The sequence below is a fragment of the Centrocercus urophasianus genome, unplaced genomic scaffold (assembly GCF_019232065.1).
Source record: "Centrocercus urophasianus isolate 14NV4802_14NV808 unplaced genomic scaffold, USGS_Curo_1.0 seq_11, whole genome shotgun sequence".
Taxonomy (NCBI): domain Eukaryota; kingdom Metazoa; phylum Chordata; class Aves; order Galliformes; family Phasianidae; genus Centrocercus; species Centrocercus urophasianus.
The window spans coordinates 21,260,593-21,279,271 of record NW_024884253.1 but is presented as its reverse complement, the minus strand read 5'-3'; the positions used below and the strand labels follow the sequence as shown (position 1 = coordinate 21,279,271).

Sequence of the window (18,679 nt, the reverse complement as noted above, 5' to 3'; positions counted from 1 at the left end):
AAAGATTATAATGCACAGGAGAGACACAGAGGGAATTTCTGTATGACTGAAATGAACTGAACTCTTAGGTGCATCTGTCCCTCTGAGCTTCATCCTCTGCACGGCTGATGAGATGTCCCTTGACCATGTACTGCCACTGTTTGCCTCTGAGCCATGAGCTGAAGGTATTCTTGATCCTCAGCACCTCACAAAATGTTCCTTGCAGGTACTTCTACGTACTGAGCATAGTAAGAAATAGGATATTTGTGAACAGCTGCTTGGGGGACAGAGGTGACTGGAGATCTTTGCTCCTTTTTATGAGTACATTGCAGCTGCTGGCAGGTCTCTGTTTGCAGTTGACAAAGGAGCAGAAGAAAACAGAGGTTGTTGCTTACATAGGGGAGGAGGCCTGTGTCTGCATCTGCAAGGGACTGGGAATCCAAAGATTATTCACCACAGCTGCAAGCTTCATCATGGGCAGCTTCAGCAGAAGGAGTTCTACTACTTGCCAAAAAGATCATCGCAGAGTGTTTAGCTGTCCCTAGCTGTACTGAACGAAGCAGAAAAGTCATGATGTCTTTGATCAGCAGTTCAAAGGAGCACTCAGAATGCTGAGGTTGTTTGCAGACTCATTTTCAGCTGAGCCTAAAGAAGGTAGGGGAAGAGTTTGTTCAGAACTGACAGTTGCCATGTGCTGACCCACTCTCTTAATAAGCTTCCACACAGAAAAGTGAGGATTTTCTCTAACAGTCTGCCAAGTGACAGCTCTCCTGAGTCAAGTGAGAGAGCTGTCATTTGTATAAGCTTCCTTGGAAATCCTACTATGTGTGAAGAGGTTTTTTTTGTTGATCTTAGTCTAATCAAACCAAAAGATTGCAACTGCACAGCAGAAGCGCTCAGATCCCTCTGGCCCTCACAAAGGCAAAGCTGTTGGTTCGAGAGGAGCTGGGGACAGATTTCCCACTGACATCACTTTCCCAGCTGTGACAGGAAACCACGATGCCTTTATTGTTCAGGTGCATTATGCAGTCGGAACTCTCAGCAATAAAAAATAATGAATCTCAGTATGGATCATGGATCAAACTCCGGTGATATCCAATTCTGTGCAGTCCTCAGGCTCTCTTCTGTAGGCTGCTTTTAAAGTTGTGCACCTCTGCTGTGCAATGTTGAAACATCTTTTTTTTTCTACAATATACAATTGCTTGCATTTTTTTTTCCTGAAAGGTGTAACAAGATCTCTCTCATGTACTGCAGTGTTTGCCTGTCTAAGGATCTCCAGAGAATGTGTGCATTGCTAAATAAGAGCCCAGAGACTCCAGGGACTCCAGATCACACCTACCTGTGATGCACTGACTTCACTGAAATACTTTCAGAGAGCTCACCACCACTTCCATGAATCCTTCCAACTTTTCTTTTTTGCTATGTGATTCAGTCAGCCCTTTTAGAAAGACAGATTAACAAGTAATCCTACTTCTGAGGGTGTCCACACTTCTGATTAGACCTAGACCCAGTCCAAAGGCCTGCAGATGGTAGTGTCCATATTGCAAGGCTGGTCTATGTCTAACGGCGTAAATTACCACCTACATACCACAGAAACATAGAATCATAGAATTCTATCCTGAGTTGTAAGGGACCCAGAAGGACTATCAGGTTCAGCACCTAGCACCATTAACCCCCTTAATCTTCCCTGTGGCAAAGATTATCACTGTGCCAGAAAGCCCTGGGCAGTCCTGGAAAACAATATCAGTTCCCTTTTGGAGAAATATTGAATGGGAGGTAAGTTCACTGTGGGACATGTTAAGAGTATTTCTGTTGCTTCAGCCTGAGGTTCCAGGCTGCCAGTTCCCAGCAGCTATAGCCTCCCATAAAACTTCTCCCATGAGACACCACCTGATGGCTCGGTAAATGGGCACCGTGGAGGGAGAACTTCTCTGAGCTGGTTGGTGCCTTCCCATGGAAATTGCTGAGGCAGAGGTTAGATCTGATACCTAAATGTCTGGAAACTAGTGGCTTAGGTCTGGGTTATTCTTTTTCTAAAATGCTTTGGAAAAGATTTTATTGTCTGATTAAATATGGACAAAAGTGTGTGCTTGTTTATTTTGTCTTCTGTGTATGTGTCTATTGATGAACACGTGCGTATCAGGCCTTGTACACAGACAACACTGTACACCAAAACTGGGTGAAGACAGTGCAGGTCCTTGGCTCCACCAGAGCTCATCTCCTTTAGAGCCAGAAAGGGCTGGGACCTGATGATTTGCAATGGTCAGAGCCCTGAAAACCTCAATTCTCCCCTCTGCAGACAAGGAGAGAAGAGGAGTGCTGACTTTGGCAGCTGGGCACAGCCTGCACTGAGGGAAAATCCATTCCTGGTCCCTGCAGCAGAGCTAGTGGTGCAAGAGGTCTGTTCTCTCCAGTCATTGCTGGCCTGGCTCTGGGTGTTATTAATTGACATGAAATTATCCAGCCATTTTTCATACTCTGACCTACTGTTTGGATGGGTGACCTCCTGTAGCACCAAATTCCACAGGTTGACTACATACTGTGTGAAGTAATATTTCTATCCATTTACTAACCATTAATTTCTGACCTTCGGGAAATCTGAAATATGTATGATCATGCAAAGAGTCCTGAGCCACTCATAGCTGTGTGTTGTGCGAAACACATTTGCTGTTTAACCAACTCCCAAGCTCATTTGGCCCTGACCTGAGCACCAGGCAAGACAAATCAGCCTGGAAAAGCAAGAGGAATAGCAAGACGCAAGCTGCCAGCTGTTAGATGAGCAAACAGGGAGCTACAGAGATTCCCAGAGCCAAATTCTTATCTTATTTATGCTAGCATTAATCTAAAGTAACTGCACTGAGTTATTCTGTATTTATCCTTCTGTAAAAGAGATCAGAATCTGACACTCACTTTGGAAACTTCCTTCCTCCGATTTCCATTCTTGCTGGAGACAGAATTAGACACCGTTGTGCCACAGCTTTTTCAAATATTTCTGTACAGAAAAGGATCACATAACCAACAGTCCTGGGAAAAAAAAAAATCCAGCATACAACTTTCAATAACCAACAGAAATCTCCAGAGTTTCAGATGTGGAGGTTGTGATGCCATGAGAACTGACCAGAGCTTAAGTCTGAAGTATCCAGTGTCTCCCTGCCCGGCCCACACAGACATGCTAACATGAAAGGAAAGAGCTATGAGCAGGTTTGAGTGTGTGTTAGCAATGCCAGTGTAATGTCCCCTGGTTTTTTTCATCCCCTCTGTGTCTCTCATGGCCATATCACGCTGTTGCTGCAACATTACTGCTCAGCTGTGATGCTGAGTTAGGTAGTAATGTGTTGTTACAATCCAGAGTGTCCTGAAAAGAATAAAACTACTTCCCTCATTTCTAGTAAAATCCTCAGCTTCATTTTTCTAATGCACACTGTTTTCTTGGCAGTGTGCTTTACGCAGGATGTGCCTGATTTGCAATAGTAGTCCTGAGCTGCTTCTTAAACGATTACCTCGCAAAACAATCTGGGACATTTAATTGAAATGGCTTCACCCTGTTTTAAAACATTGCAGTGTTAAATAAACTTGACCTGTAGCACCAAAGCACTCATTTTTCTCCACCTACGTCATCCCCTTGAAATGCATATCCACATATATAACACCCTGCTTCTCCAGCTCAAAGACAAATGCAAGTCCCCATTTAAAAGCAATTGTCATGGAACCTGACGGAGGACAAGAGTCTATGAAAGAAGTGGTTTGGTCTTAATCACTGGTGAGCAATGAGACTGAAGGAGCTACAAGAAAGAAGGGGACAGACTCTTTAGGAGGGTCTGTGGCAACAGGACAAGGGGAAATGGTTTCAAATTAAAGGAGAGACTGGATATAAGGAAAAATGTTTTACAGTAAGGGTGGTGAGGGACTGGAATAGGTTTCCCAGAGAGGTGGTGGATACCTCGTCCTTGGATACATTCAAAGGCAGGCTGGACCAAGCTCTGAGCTGCCTGATCTAGCTGTAGGTGTCTCTGCTTATTGCAGGGGAGCTGGACTTTAAAGCGATCTTTAAAGGTCTCTTCCAACTCTAAGAATTCTATCATTCAAAATATTCCAAGCAGACACCTGTGAACCCAGCCCCTCTGCTGAGAGGAGAGGGGCCAGAATAGGGTGGTGAAGGTTCACACTAAGGCCCTTACAGAGCTCGGGAGGGCACAAACCATCATCTCTTCCCCCCGTAGCAGACCCTGTGGCCATCTCTCCATTGATGCATTTTCTCAGGTCAGGGCTGAAGAAAGCTACACAACAACAGCTCAGCGCAGTACCTGCGTAGCCGGGCTGTTCTGTGAGCACCAATAAAACTATTAGCTGCTGGCATCGAGCCAGCGATCCATTAATGACAGACCGGTATCTCCCCTGGAATGTAAAATGTTTTACTGAATAAACACTAAAGCGGGAAGCATTTGACTTCTGTCACTTGGGAGAACTCCGGCACGATTCTATCCTGAGGTGGGAGAGGCGGGAGGTGAGCAAGGAAACTTTGTTTTGCTGATAAAATACTATTTAGTACCAGGAGGAGCAGGCAAGATGTATTTTATGGTGCTGGACAGAGCATGATGAATGAGACTCACTGCCTTTGGGGGATCAAGTCACCGACTGCAGCACATAAGGGAGAGGGAGGTAGAGGGCTCCATCCTGGAGGATGATACTCTGAAATTGTGGATTTTTGTGTGTTTTTCTGCCTGTGCAAGCAGAATTTAGAAAGAATGAAAGCGTTGTGGAGGTGTTCAAGAACTGTGGAGGTACAGCATTGAGGGACGTGGTTAGTGGGCATGGTGGGGTGGATCAACAGTTGAACTAGATGATCTTAGTGATCTCATCCAACCTTTATGATTCTATGATCTCCATTTAGGGACAGAAATTACTACCCTTCAAGCCAGCTGTCCTATTTGGACCCCAAAGATGTCCACGCCCAAGCCAGAGCAATGTGACTGCCCTCTTACGTAGGGTTTTCCAGTGAAAGAGATCTGAGTGCTGGAAGTAAGGACATTTACTTTCCTATAATCCAAAAGGAGGCAGCTTACCCACACATAGCTGAGCACAGAAGGAATCCTTCTCTCAGGATTCAGAAGGAAAAAAGAATGGACAATTAGATGGCTACATCCTACACATTATACCAGTGAAAGAACTGTGGTGTATGGCAGGTAGGACACGTGAAGGATATTAATAAGACTAAGGAAACTTAAGTGGATATGTCCCATTGGCAGGTTGTGTGCAAAAGTCACCTGTGAGACACTGCTATCCAGCCACCAGGGCAGGACATGGCTTGGAGCAGCAGGTCCGGGGACATGGAGGCAGAAGGAAGGGAATGCAGTCTCGTCCCTGGGGAACGCTTGCTGCTGCCAGGAGCAGCTGCTTGGACAGAGGATGAGTGGTGTCTTGGAGGGTCTGTGAGGCTATTTGCAAGGGGCAGAAGGGAAAAGACTCAGGGAGAGCAGTGCAGAGCCTGGAAGAAGCCAGTGGCTGTTGAGCTGAGGCTTTCCTGAGTTACCAAATGTGGATTGCTTTGGTGCTATGGGCCAAAGTCAGGGGTTAGCAGAATGCTTACATCCATGTTTCAAATCTCACTCCCATTTGCTGTCTGTTGGCTTTTAGAGGATGCCTATCTGCACAGACACACACCAAGCAGTTTGACCATGGCTTACAGAGGAAGAAAACTGCTTGGAGACAGATCCTCAGCTGCAGGAAGCCAAGCAGCCATGGATTCCAGCCAACAGAGACCATGCATGAGACCTCCCAGTTTCTCCTCTCAAATTGTTACATTAAGCTCAACATCAGCTTCAGTAGCTCCCTTATTTTTGCACTTGCGATATTTTGCCTGAATCCATGTGCTGGGGTGAATACAAGGAGGATGAGCGCACCGGAACTGCACACAAATTGGCAGTGACTCACCACCCAGATGACCACCTCTGTAAGGGAAGATGGGCTTAGTTTTCATTTCTCACTGGTTTAGGAAAGTAGAAGTGTAACCCATGTGGTCTTTCTTGCAAAGATACCCTACCTGGAAGAAGATCTTTGTAATTCTAGAGAATGAAAGAAAGTAGGCTGTCACCATCCACTCAGAGATACTTGCTGCGTGCAGCCCAACAGACAAACAGATGAGCAATGGCATCTGAAGGTAACCAGCAGCCTGCTGTTCCACGGCACAGAGGGAGCACATCTGGGCCAAGCTGTTACATTTGTGTGATCTCTTATAATCGGTGGAACTTTTTGTGAAATACACAGGCAGCCAAATATTTAGGTCTGCCGAGTTTCTGTGGGCCATTAAGTATTATTTACTTCTCACAAACACATGGCTCAAGAGACAAAGAGCTGTCCAAAGTTTGAACTGTGTGCCAGCTTTCACATTAAAGTACTTTCTCTATTGTTAAAGATGAATGCTGTTTTTCAAAGAATCATAGAATGGTTTGAGTTGAAAGGGACCTCAAAGTCCAGTCCCAACCCCCTGCCTTGTTCAGAGCTGCCGCCCACCAGCTCAGGCTACCCAGTGCCTCATCCAACCTGGCCTTGAGTGCCACCAGGGATGGGGCATCCATCGTTTCTCTGGGCAAGCCTTTTCACCAAGAGCATAATCAGAGTCGATTTATGGAGGGAGTGTATATGCCAGTCAGTCATCTGGAGGCATTGGTCAAGGCTTCCCTGTGTTCCCCAGGACAGGAGGATCTACATGCCCTAACTCTAGGTACTCCTTCACCTACAGAAGCAGATCTGTTCCTTGTCAACACTACTACACACTATTCTGCTGCAAGAATTGAGTAAATCGAAGCATGTGTTTCTTCACAAGTTTAATAACAGTGTTTACTTTCCCAACTAGAGCAGGGGACATGAACCCTGCAACTGTCATCAGCTGAGCCTTGTATAAACCAACATACAAGAGTTGTGTTGGCCCTCACCACAACCCTGTATTTCACCTCCTCCAGGTGAGAGGTTTCATACTTTGTGCTGAAAGGTTAAAATGGCTGAAGATATCATCAGCCCCAGTGATTAAATCCAATGACAGTTGTTACTGATTGGTTTGAGGAGCTCTAATTTGAGAGGCTTTGAGGGAGAATATTCGCAGCATCAAAGCTGCTAAGAATCCAGAACCTGTGAAAAATAATTTCAAGCTAGGCACACAGAAACTGAAGTCTCTAAAACCACAGGTATTCCCAGGCTTAGCTGCTCAAGCCTGTGCAGAGCCACCAGAGTAAGTTCACCCTTGGCTGTGTAGGAACCGATGGACATCTCCATTTTATTCCCAGGGTCACGGGCACACAGGGGAAGATGCATGAAGCATGCTTTCCAGCAGACATCACTCTTCCTCTTTAGCTTCTTCCATCTGAGTTGGAAAAGACCTTCAAGCTCCAACCATCAACCCAACCTAATGAGCTGCATCAATAAATCTTGTCCATGTCCACACACTTCTTAAGTATTTGAGGGATGGGGAAAACAACATTCCCTGAGCAGTCCATCCCAATGCTTCACCATCCTCTCCATGCAGAAATTCAACCTAATGTTCTGTTTAAGCCTCCCAGGCAGACACTATTTTCAGAGCTCAATAGTGGAGCTGTGCCACTGAGCTACAACTGCACCCAGACATGACACGGTATTATCTCTCCTCCTAGCACAGTTTAAAGCAAATTCAAAGCCTGAGAATTCTGCAATTTATTTCTATTTTTATATACCTATATATTTAAATTTACATTTGGTTTTGTTAAGAGTAAAAATAACATTTCAAAATCTAATGGTCTTTTTTGCCTGTGGAACACCAACTTCTCAATACTTGATCTGGGTAGTGCTTGTGTGACAGTTTTCAGCCCTTACTGCAGCATGAAAACATTTAGGAAATATTCAGCACAATTATAGAGTTTGCTGCATTGAGACACAGTGCAGGCTACCCATATCAGCAAAATACCAAGCCCTGGGGTCACATACATACTTCTCCCCTTTTTGCTGCCTTCCAAGAGGAATCCCTTTGAATTCATGAGGACAAGGAATGAGCTGCTCTGTGCAAGTTGGGTCAGGCTGGGTCAAGGAGGAGCCAGCAGTGTGCTCAGGAAAGGCAGCGTGGCCAACCTCCACGGTAGTGGAGCAGCGGGGCTCTGTCCCTGCTTTGTTGCTGGGCAGGACAGCCTCAAGGTTTTTCAAAAACAAATAAAATAAAAACAGACTGAGGTGTAGGGAGATCTGTACGCAGCTCGAGTGTTGATGACACAACACTCACCTTCTTTATTTTAAAAAATGTAAAACTTCAAACTTTAGGACTGCTTTGTTTTGCTTGGTATTAAAATGCTGGAGAAGGAAGAGATGGAGTCACAGAAGGTGGGATTCCACCACCATCCTTGCACAAGCTTATTAACATCGATAGTGAACATTTCTCTGTGATGTTTTTCCCACATCAAAATCCCTCTTTTAATTTTTATAAATCTCTCACTTTCAGTGGGAGATTTTCATTTTAAAAATGGCCTGTTTTATTTAAAAATTAGAAAGTAAAAAAAACTCTGGGGAAACAGGTCTTTATGCGCCAGAGTCACTCATCTTCACTTCCGTCCTTTTCCCATTTTATTGCTTGGATTGATCTGAGCTATTGGAACTTCAGGAATCCTGTGCTACCATACAGAATACTCTTCTGCTGCTATGAGTGCATTGAGAGCTTTGGGAAGTGGAGCAGTGGGTCAGGAGGGGTGACTGACATGGAAAAAGCCCTTGCAGGATTAGGAGAGGTAGGAGAATAAGCAGATGGCATCACCCCAGGGGAATAAGGGACCGTGTCTTAAGAAACACTAATGAAGAGACTGGGTAGGAGCTGTGCAAGGGCTGAAGACAAGTGCAGAAGGAATGCAGCCTGCTAAAAACATAACAGAGGGGAAGGTGTGAAGGGAAGGTTAAAGGATGGGATGGTTTGTTTCCTGGCTGTGATGCAGCAGAGCAGTGTTAGAGCCTGGCCAGGTGCAAGGGAGTGGAGCAGAGCAGTGAGCAGGGAACGGCAGTGCTGAAAGGGATGGATCACTGTGGGACAGTGGTTTACACTTACTTCATTATTTCAAAGTAGGCTGCGGCAGGTAATTACTCATGAGCCTGACCACGAGGTATTTAGCAGCTGAACCACAGGAGGAACTGCACACACAGCCTGGCAGGAGGCAGGAGCTGATGATTAATACTGCTGAAGCCACTTCAAGGCTGTGTTCCTTCAGGAGTGGGTCTGCTGTGCACAGCCCAGATCCCACCAGCCCAAGGATGCGAAGGCTGCTGGTACCTCACAGTGTCACAAGGAGTCAGGCAGAGCTGCAGGCTGAGCACCTGGGGACAGCAGGGACAAGGCATGGCAATGCCAACCCCACATCCCAGCCTTGATAGGCAGCCCAACCAGTTCATGTGTGTTGGCTTCTGAACATGCACTTGAGCCATGGAGCTCGACAACAGTTCTGTTCCATTTTACTTTGCCCGTTGTGACAACAGGAGGCTTTGTTCTGAACAGCGCTATGGAGCAGTGAGATAGATGTAGGTGCTGGCTGACTCCCCACCCCAGGGCTGACCTGTCTTATGCGTCCTCTCAGTGCTCTGGTAGGAGCCTACCAGAATGCAGGACACATGTTTTCCAACTCAATAGCAGCTATCCAGCTGGAGAAATGTGTTTCTCTGAATTATGGCCATATGCTATGTATCCCACTTCAACATATCGTATCATGTTCCATTGGCACAGAATTTGACACTACATAAAACAATCTGCTTTGAGTTTGAATGCATATGCTTCCTCACACAACACAAAACCCTCCCATTGGAATGGCTGCAAGTCTAAATGCCACTGAGCTCCGGGTGGGAGCTGTGCCACAGGCAGAAGGGATCAGAACCAAGAAGGTGTGGAGGCGAAGGCACATTCCTACTGGCCCCAGGGTGATCCTACCTGGCTCCATCCAGAATTCAGTCTCCTAAGGAGACCCACTCCTCACTAGGAAGAAAGACAGAAATATTTGAGAAGCCCTTAAATGGAATGCTTCTCCTTTATCTCCTCTCACTCCCTCCAGCCAAACTTAGTGAATTTGTTTCATGTTTAATGGCTCTGTCACAGAATCACAGATCACAGAATCACAGAATCACCCAGGTTGGAAGGGACCTCAAGGATCATGTAGTTCCAACCCCCCTGCCTAGCAGGGCCACCAAACACACACATTCAGATCAAGTTGCCCAGGACCCCGTCCAACCTGGCCTTGAACACGTCCAAGGACGGGGCATCCACAACCTCCCTGGGCAGCCCGTTCCAGGGCCTAACCACTCTCCTTGTAAAGAAACCTGTTTTGTCAGTGGTGAATTTGTTTCCCTTATCTCCCAGCAGAGCAGTCTTTGGCAGAGATACATCCTGGGCTGAACAGTCTTGTAGGACCCTCACAGAACTAAAAGAAACAGCAACTGAACAACAGCAAAGGGTCAGCACAACTTCAACACAAATGATGTGAGCTTGGTGCTAAGTATTGGTGAGAAGGTACAGGAATAAGTTTTACAGCGTTCTAGTTCCAGTAGGTATTTATTTCACACCAGCACAACAAAGCAAAGAAGACTGGGAAGCTGGTGGCACCGTGGATGCTGATCTTAAGTGGTGGAAGGTGGATGTGAGCAGGTGGATCAGCAGGCACTTACATTCAGCTCGTGGATGTGTCGAGGGCTGGCAGACACCTCCCAGAGCTCTGCAGCATTTCTGGTTCAAGATGTATCAGAGATTTCTACATGCTTTTATCTGGCCAATTCAGAGATCTTCATCTGAATGAACATGAACAGTAAATGAGAAGAGGAGCAGGGATGCCAAAAGACACAAAACCCAGCCTCTGAAAAGTCCTTGGCAGTCAGCTGCAGCACATGGCAGTGTTGGATTAAGCATGTCAACTGGGAGGTTGAGATGACAGTTTCTAGGGAAATTAATGACAGTATTGACATCATGAGATCTTGTCTGACAAATGCATGGAAGCCTATCAAAACTGCACACTGTTGTCATGCTTTATGCTATTGTCAGCTTAAAGGCACTCTTCCCAAGGACAGGACTCTACTGCAGTAGAAGCGAACAGAGTCTCACCCTGAAGCTATCTGTTTTAAACAGAATACCTTACATGTGTTCCACTCTGCTCAGTGCTGATGGCATCCTGGCAGCAGCACTGTCCAGCTGAGGTGTCCCAATAGGCATTGCATCAAATCCCCTTCCTCCCACTTCAAGTTGCCTGTATTGTCCAGGGGAGTAAGTTGCTGATGAGTGCATAAGTGAAGTTTTGTGAGTACCATGGCTTTCTTTCTCTTTGGTTAGCTAATGATGAAGATACCTTAAAAACAATGACACTGAGTGCACTGAGCTCCCAGGGGCCGTGCTGCTGCTTCTCCTGATGCCCAGGGACCAAGCAGGGCCCATCCTGCGGGACCTTTCTGAGAATGAAGCTAAGGAACAGATGGTCCGTGGGCCAGGAGCTGCCTGCTCTCAGGTACTTGTCTGACATGCCCAGAAAGCATCACCAGACCCTGATGTTCAGTACAAGGCCAGTAGACCATTAATGGTCCAGAAGACACCAGAAAATGATCTGCAAGATCCCTAAAACTAAACACAGAACATTACCTGAGCCCTAATCAGGTCCAAAGCACTATTCAGTATTTCCCAAATGTATCACTTTAGTTATCTTATCCTGGAATATCCAGGTCAACAGGATCATTTATTATTCCATGTTCAGATCTCATTCCACTAAAAAGCTCACTCTTTCCTGCAGGATTGTTACCCAGCAGATTTTGCTTGAGATTATTTTGCACTTAAATCTACTACATTTCACTGTTCTTATGTCAAACCACAGCTTGAATGTAGCACGATCATTTGGAAACCCATTTTCTTAAATCCTTGAGTTTCATTTCATTCTTATCAGTGAAGAAAATTAGACTAGCTGGGTATGATTTGTTTTGGTTACATTCATGTCAGATGTTTCTATCACATTTTCATTCTGCAGTTACAAAGTACTTGATGTTTTTCGCAGTATTTTTCAGGCATTTGAAAAAGCTGAGATAGGTTGGCTGCTCTGTAATCCTTAGTAGCTCATAACTCTTCTGTAATCCTAAATGTAACTCTTAGTATTACAAAAATAACTGTGGTTGGTTCTTTAATTATACCAGAGAAACTGTCATCAGGGCTTCCTGAATCATGTGCACTTTATTCAGATGTTCTTTCATGTTTGGTTTTCTTTTTTCCAAGGCCTGTGTTTGCATTCCCTTGCTAGCTCTAAGTGTGGTTGGACTCTTGTATCAAGTAAGCTCTATTTGCAAAGGTGCTTCATACCTCAGCCTCCTCTGTCACCTGTCCTTTGCTCACCATTCCCATGAAGTGATCATCCTTTTCCTTCTTTTCATTTTACTTATTTTCTCTTTCACATTTCTTAAACTTAAGCCTTTTCCTTCTACTAATCTCAGAGCAGTGTTTTTTTTTCCATTTTGGTCAAACAACCAAAGAAGTCCTGATGTGGGCCCTCTGGTTTCATCCAGTGTCACCCTTGCCAGCAGGACAGCTTGCTGCAGGGCCATCTCTATAAGGACTTTTTCCAAATGACTGTTCCCTGAAGCTGCTTTCCCCTTTCAGTTCCTCTATGCAGGACCTTCCCTATCAGCCCCTTGAACGTGTGGAAATCTGACTTACAGGATCCATATGGTCTTGCTCTCCTCCTCTCAGTCCTCCACTGACGCTTGAGATCCGATTACCTCTGAGCAAGCTCCTCTTTATTACTTATATCTATCACAACCTCATTTGGCCCTGTCTCCTGCAGCTGTCTCTGCTCTTCGAAACAGAAACTTTGAGGAACAGTCTGTGCTCTACTGGGCTTTTTGGTCTATTTTCTTGCAGCAGGTATCTGCGTAGATAAAGTCCTCCATTGCCGCTACCTCATCTCCTTGATACAATCCCAGAAGCTGCTCAGAAGATTGACATCGACCTCCTCCTCCTCATTAAGTGATCATTAATAGAGTTCTACTGTTCCTCTCTATTTTATCTCCAACAGCTCTGTCCCTCCCTGCTTTCTCCACATGCATTCCTAACACACCAGATAATGCTCTTCCTTTTCCTCCTGCCTGTCCTTCCTACACAAGTTACACACTGCTAATATTAAAGTGCCACAATCAATTCCGCAGAGCCATTGTGATGCCAATTAAACTGCAGCCTTCGTTGCATCCCAAGACTTCTCCTTCTTCCTGTTTATTTTCCACACTCTTAGCATTAGTGTAAAGACATCTCAGATGTTTGGCAGCTTGCCCTCACGTTATCCTTTTCGTCCTTCTGTGGTCTCCTGCGATTTCCCACTTCCACTCCAGAAATGAATTGTTAACCAGACCTCTGATTTTTTTATTCACCTGAGGTCTTTCCTGCACACCTCGATGAAAGCCAATGTCCTTGGGTGCTTCTCACTTGTTCTTCCCTAGCAATAAATTTCGGACGTTCTGACAATAGTGATATTTTTGTTAATTAAGCTCTGCAGCGTGGAAATTCTAAGTGTCTTCCTAAAGAACGGGGCAGAAAGTTGTTAGTGGAAAAGTGATCTTAGGAAATAAGTCTCCAGCCTGATTTCAGCCTTCTCAGCCCCAGAGAGGGCTGACAGTGAACATAATTAAAAGAAACACCATTTTTGGAGCAGACCGCAGTGGTCAATATGCTTACCTTAGGGTCTTATATTAGGGTCCAGGCACAGTATCTGGACGAAAGCAGCCCCAGTGGAAACCCTCGGAGAATCCTTCCCAATTCCCAGCTGTACAGTGCACTAAATCATAATGTATATTCATTGGGATTGGCACTTTCCAGGGCTGCAGCCACCAAGAAATAAGCAGTGATGAGCACAGAGGGAGTAAGATGCTGACTCTTATCCCTCACAATCACCAACAGCTGGGACATCCACAGTTTACAACCAGCCTGACACAGCAAAGCAACAAGAACAAATATTTGGAAATCTGATGGCTTAATATAGCTGGATGCAGACAGAACCTTACTGCAGAGGAGTTTGCTGCACGTGGCTGCTGTGCCAGAGAGCAAAGAGCACACCACTGCCGTCTGCCTCCCAGGGACTGGTAGGCACAAACCTTGGTCCTTCTCTGAGGCTTCAGGTGTGCTTCTGAAGCACTGTGAATAGAAGTTAAAGGAAGATGTTTCATGCAATGTCATCAGCTCTGTCTTTCTGCTAACATTTGGAAAACCAAATGATGCTAACGTTACATATTTCAGCAAACAGACTGGGTTATCATCTGCATGGAAGTAGTAAAGAGGAAGCCGGACTTGCTGTTCATGGAAGATCCAGTGTTTTTCAAAAAAAAAAACATTTGTAAACCTACAGCCCCACCCCCATAAATCAATGTAAGCTTGGAGTCTGAAAAGGAGAAGCAGGCATAGAAAGGGCTGAAGCCCACAGCCCACTCTTTTTTCGTTCTAACATCCGTTATTTAACAGTTTGATGCATATCTGTATCTCAGAGAAGTATTGGTCATTCACATGTGTCGGAGCAGTGCAGGCAGAGGTGGATGGGCTGCCCAATGCCTGCTCGCGTCTGTTCCCATCACCCAGCAGACCCTGCTCCCTCTTCTGGACAGCGATGTAATTAAAGGAATCATTTCCCCTCCACATGCGTGATTTTGAGCACAGGGAATTGAGAAATGGAAATGGGAATTCATATTGCTTTGGCAGGACACTGAGATCTGAGCTACACATCCACTGAATTGCCATATTTGGAGTTCTCTGTAACAAAGGACTTCGGTATTTGTGGTCAAAGCTGAAAAAATAGTGAGTGGTTTTATTTTGTTCAGCTCTTGGGGGAGGGTGGGAGAGGGGCAGAGAGGAACAATCCCCTTTCAGCCTTGCTGTATCCTTTCGCTGCTTAGTTTTGTACAAAAGAATATTGCAGAAGTGAAAAAGGACATGGAAAGAGATCCCATCCATAGCAAGAGCTCAAATGGGCTCGGATAGCATTGTATTGGTTACAGCATCCAAAAGACATGCCCAGCAAGGCCAGTGTCTCCTCTCCTTCTCTAAGTTCAAATGGTTTTGCTCCAAAGGAGATGTTGTGACTCTTTGGTGATTTTTGGGTGTTCTCCTGACGGTTAGCAAGCACAGGGATTTGGGAAAAGGGCTTTCCCACCATTTAGGTATTGCCTAAAAAAAAAAAAAAAAAGCAATTAATGATGTTGGAGAAAGGTACAAAGTACTCTACAGTGCACATCCAGCACAGCAAAATCCTCACTGCTGCTTCCTAAGGGCTTCCTCATCCTGCTGGTCCTTGGTCACCAGGGCCACATCTGGGGCTGAGCAGGGAGCAGAGCCTGGTGACAGCACAGCCTGCCACGTGCGGGCTACAATAGCAGCAGTATCAGGGAAAGGAGAGGAAATTGCATTCAAAGCCACAGGGTATTGTTGTAGCCAAAGGATCGGATCGGTGAAATGAAGGGATCCTCCGTTCATCCCCCACATGCTGCTATGAGTGAGTTTTGTACAATCTCCAAGTTTTACATTGCATCCCTTTCCAGAGAGCACATTGAAGCCTGTCTCGTTGTGGATCTTCTGGGTTGTTTTTCATTGCCTTCCTCTGCAATGAGAGCAGGAACGTGGCACATCACGATGGCTGCTCAAGAGTGCAGCAGGTAGAACTTGGAACCTGGCTTCAACGCTGCAGCGCTTCTTACAGCCGCTCCTTCCAAATCTACTATCAGTCGTAAACTTGAAACACCAATACAAGCCAAATAGAAACACTCCTCTGGAAGTTGTAAAACAACCAGGAACGGGGCTGGGCTCTTCTGCAGGACTCTGAGCTGCTGCAATGCAATCAGCATAACCCAGTTCCACAGCCTTTGTTCAACACCCGTCCGGGTGGGAGCACTTTGCCAAGGGTGTGAGAGCAGATTGCGACCTGGTAACAATCCCACGTCAGATGAACCATTTCCTGGCACTTGAGATGAGGTTTTTCTGTGTGTTTGCTGTACCTTTTATGGAGTTTCTTTTTGCAATGGAGACTCAGCCCTGAGGCTGCCTGCACCCTTCCTCTGCCCAACGTGACGGGGAGGTTCCCTTCCCGAAACCACCTCCCAGAGAACAGCTCCTCATTAGCTGAGACACAACCAGGAAAGGTTTAATAAATACATTACCCATCGCAACAAAAATAAATATCATTTATAAAACATCCGTTATCTTTCGCTCATCAGCATAATACAGTGCATGTACACGTGCCCGGTACAGATGAGATTTACAAACGGCCGCCCGCATCACCCCACCCCAAGCATTCCCCCAGTGACAGCACCACGAATCACCACGTTCAATGGAATCAAAGCGCGGCTCCTTTGCGTTTCTCAGCCATTTGCCACACAGCAAAGGTGAAAGCGAGAGTACAAAAAGTCCTCGCATCGGGAGAACGGCTTCAGGGCTCCGGGGCGGGGGGGGGAGGGGGGAAGGTCGGTCTGACAGCGGCACTTCAGCTCAGCTCTGCAGCATTCAGCCCACGTTGGGAGCTTAGAGCTGCTGAACCGAAGAATGGAACATATAAAAGCAAGCTGATTTTTTGCCACAAAAAAAAAGTTTAATAATACAGTAATAGTTGGAGTACCGTCCGGTAAAGGTGTATGGTAAAAAAAAAAATAAAAGTTCTGAGTATGAATTCACCTCGGGTAATTTGAGCGTCGTAAATACTTGCATTATAGTGAGGTAGACAGTAAAAAAATTCCTTTCTCCGTTATTAGCACAGAATTTAAATTTTGCAATAATATTTTAAGGAGGCGGTAATGTTAGATAAGGAGGAAATATCTGATTAATGCTTAATTCTGTACAACTCAAATATAAACTTTTCCAAATATTAGACATTATAACATTTCGAGTGCATATAATGTTTTGTACAATAACAACAAGAAATGCACGCTGTTCATCTCTGCTTTGCACTTTCCAGTCCGATTAAATAAACAAATATTTACAACTTTTATATGAACAACGGTGCATCCCGAGCAAAATGTGCATTTTAAATTATTGCTCCCGGTCGAGTCTTTTTAAGTTGCATTTTTATCACTTTATATTATTATTCTCTTCTCTCTTTTTTTGTTAGTTTTTTTTTTGTTTGTTTGATTGATTCCCCTTCCTTCCACCCCCCTTCCCCCCATCCCGGTTCGCAGCTCTGCGGCCCCACAGCCGCCCACAGCGATGCCCGAAGGCACCGAGCCCGCGGTGGCAGCGCAGGGATCGGCGCGTTCCTTTGCCGGAGCCGCCACATCCGACGGCGTTTCGTCTCCTTCCCCGCTCACCCCGTCGCGCTGTCCGTCACGCCTCGTTCTCATCACAGCTTTTCGTCGCTGCCTTAAAATGTCACCTATCCGGTAATCACAATCTCGGGCAGTTCTTTCTTTTTTTTTTTTTTTTTTTTTTTTCTTTTTCCTTTTTATGGAGTGGGCGGGCTGTTCCAGGCCCGTCACCCCGCAGGAATGCGAAAGAGAGCGGGCAGGCACGGAGCAGCCCTTCGCTCTGCCCCTCTCCCTCCCCGCCCGTTTCTGGCCGTATCTCCCCCCGTCGGAAGGGCGGCCGGAACGCTGAGAGCCCCAGGGCGGGGTTGCGGCTCGACGGACGCCCGCCGGCCCTTCCCCGTCCGCCGCTCTCCGCCCCGGGACGCTCCCGGTCTCCCTCCGCCGCCGGAGCGGCTCCGCCAACGCGCAGCCCCCGCCGAGGGGCGGCCGCCCGCTACCTGCAGCCGCACGACTCCACCACCATGTCCTCGTACTGCTTGTACACCACGTTGTTGCCCGCGTCGATGTAGAGGATGCTGATGGGGGTCAGCTTTGTGGGCACGCAGCAGCTGGGCGGCGTGGAGCCGGGGTCCATGGAGTTCATGAGGGTCTGGATGATGGCGTGGTTGGTGGGCTCCAGGTGGGAGCGCAGCGGGAAGTCGCACACGCCCTCGCAGTGGTAGGCCTCGTACTCCAGCGGGGCGATGATCCAGTCGTCCCAGCCCAGCTCCTTGAAGTTGACGTGCAGCGGCTTCCTGCTGCAGCGCAGCCGCGCCTTCTTGCCGTGCCTCTTGCCGTGCCGGCTGGCGAAGGCGGTGCGGCGCTGGCGCCGGGCGGGCGGGCGGCGGGCGGCGGGCGGGGGCGCGCCCAGCTCGGCCCGCAGCTCCCCGAGCAGGCTGCGCCGCCGCGCCCGCGTGAACACCACCAGCAGTGCCCGCTCCTGCGGGGCCCGCGGCCGCCGCCCGAAGCCCAGGCCCCGCAGGTCCAGCCAGCGACGGGGCGGCGGCCCGCGGGCGGCCGAGGCGCGCAGCTCCAGGCACAGCCGCTTCCAAGGCCGGCCCGCCCGCAGGCCCTGCCGCACGTCGAACACCTCCCAGCCCGCCGCCGCCGCCGCCCGTGGGTCCATGCTGCGAGAGTGTAGCGGGCGCGGGGAGAGGCACGGGAAGAGCTGCAGCAGAGGGGCGGCGGCGGCGGGCGGCGGGCGGCCGGCGGGGGGGCGGCGGAAGAGCCGCAGCTCGGCCCCCACCAGCTCCTCCTTGTCCGAGAGCGTGGAGACGTCAAAGAAGTACTTCTGCCGCCTGAGTGGAGCGGGAGAGAGATCGTCTGCGGGAGAGAGGAGAGGAGACGTCAGCTATGTGGGAAGGGAAAAGCAAAGAGGGAAGAGGGAAAAGAAATGAAGGAGAGGAGAGGAGAGGAGAGGAGAGGAGAGGAGAGGAGA

General features: G+C 47.4%; 1 protein-coding gene across 1 annotated transcript in view; it reads right to left on the bottom strand.

The window, feature by feature from the left end:
- Nucleotides 1–17,695: 17,695 nt before the first annotated feature.
- GDF6 (growth differentiation factor 6) overlaps nucleotides 17,696–18,679 on the bottom strand; it is a 7,706-nt gene continuing 6,722 nt past the window's right edge. Inside the window, exon 2 of the mRNA XM_042808662.1 lies at nucleotides 17,696–18,564. Coding sequence (XP_042664596.1) covers nucleotides 17,696–18,564 — 869 coding nt within the window. The remainder of the gene's footprint in view (nucleotides 18,565–18,679) is intronic.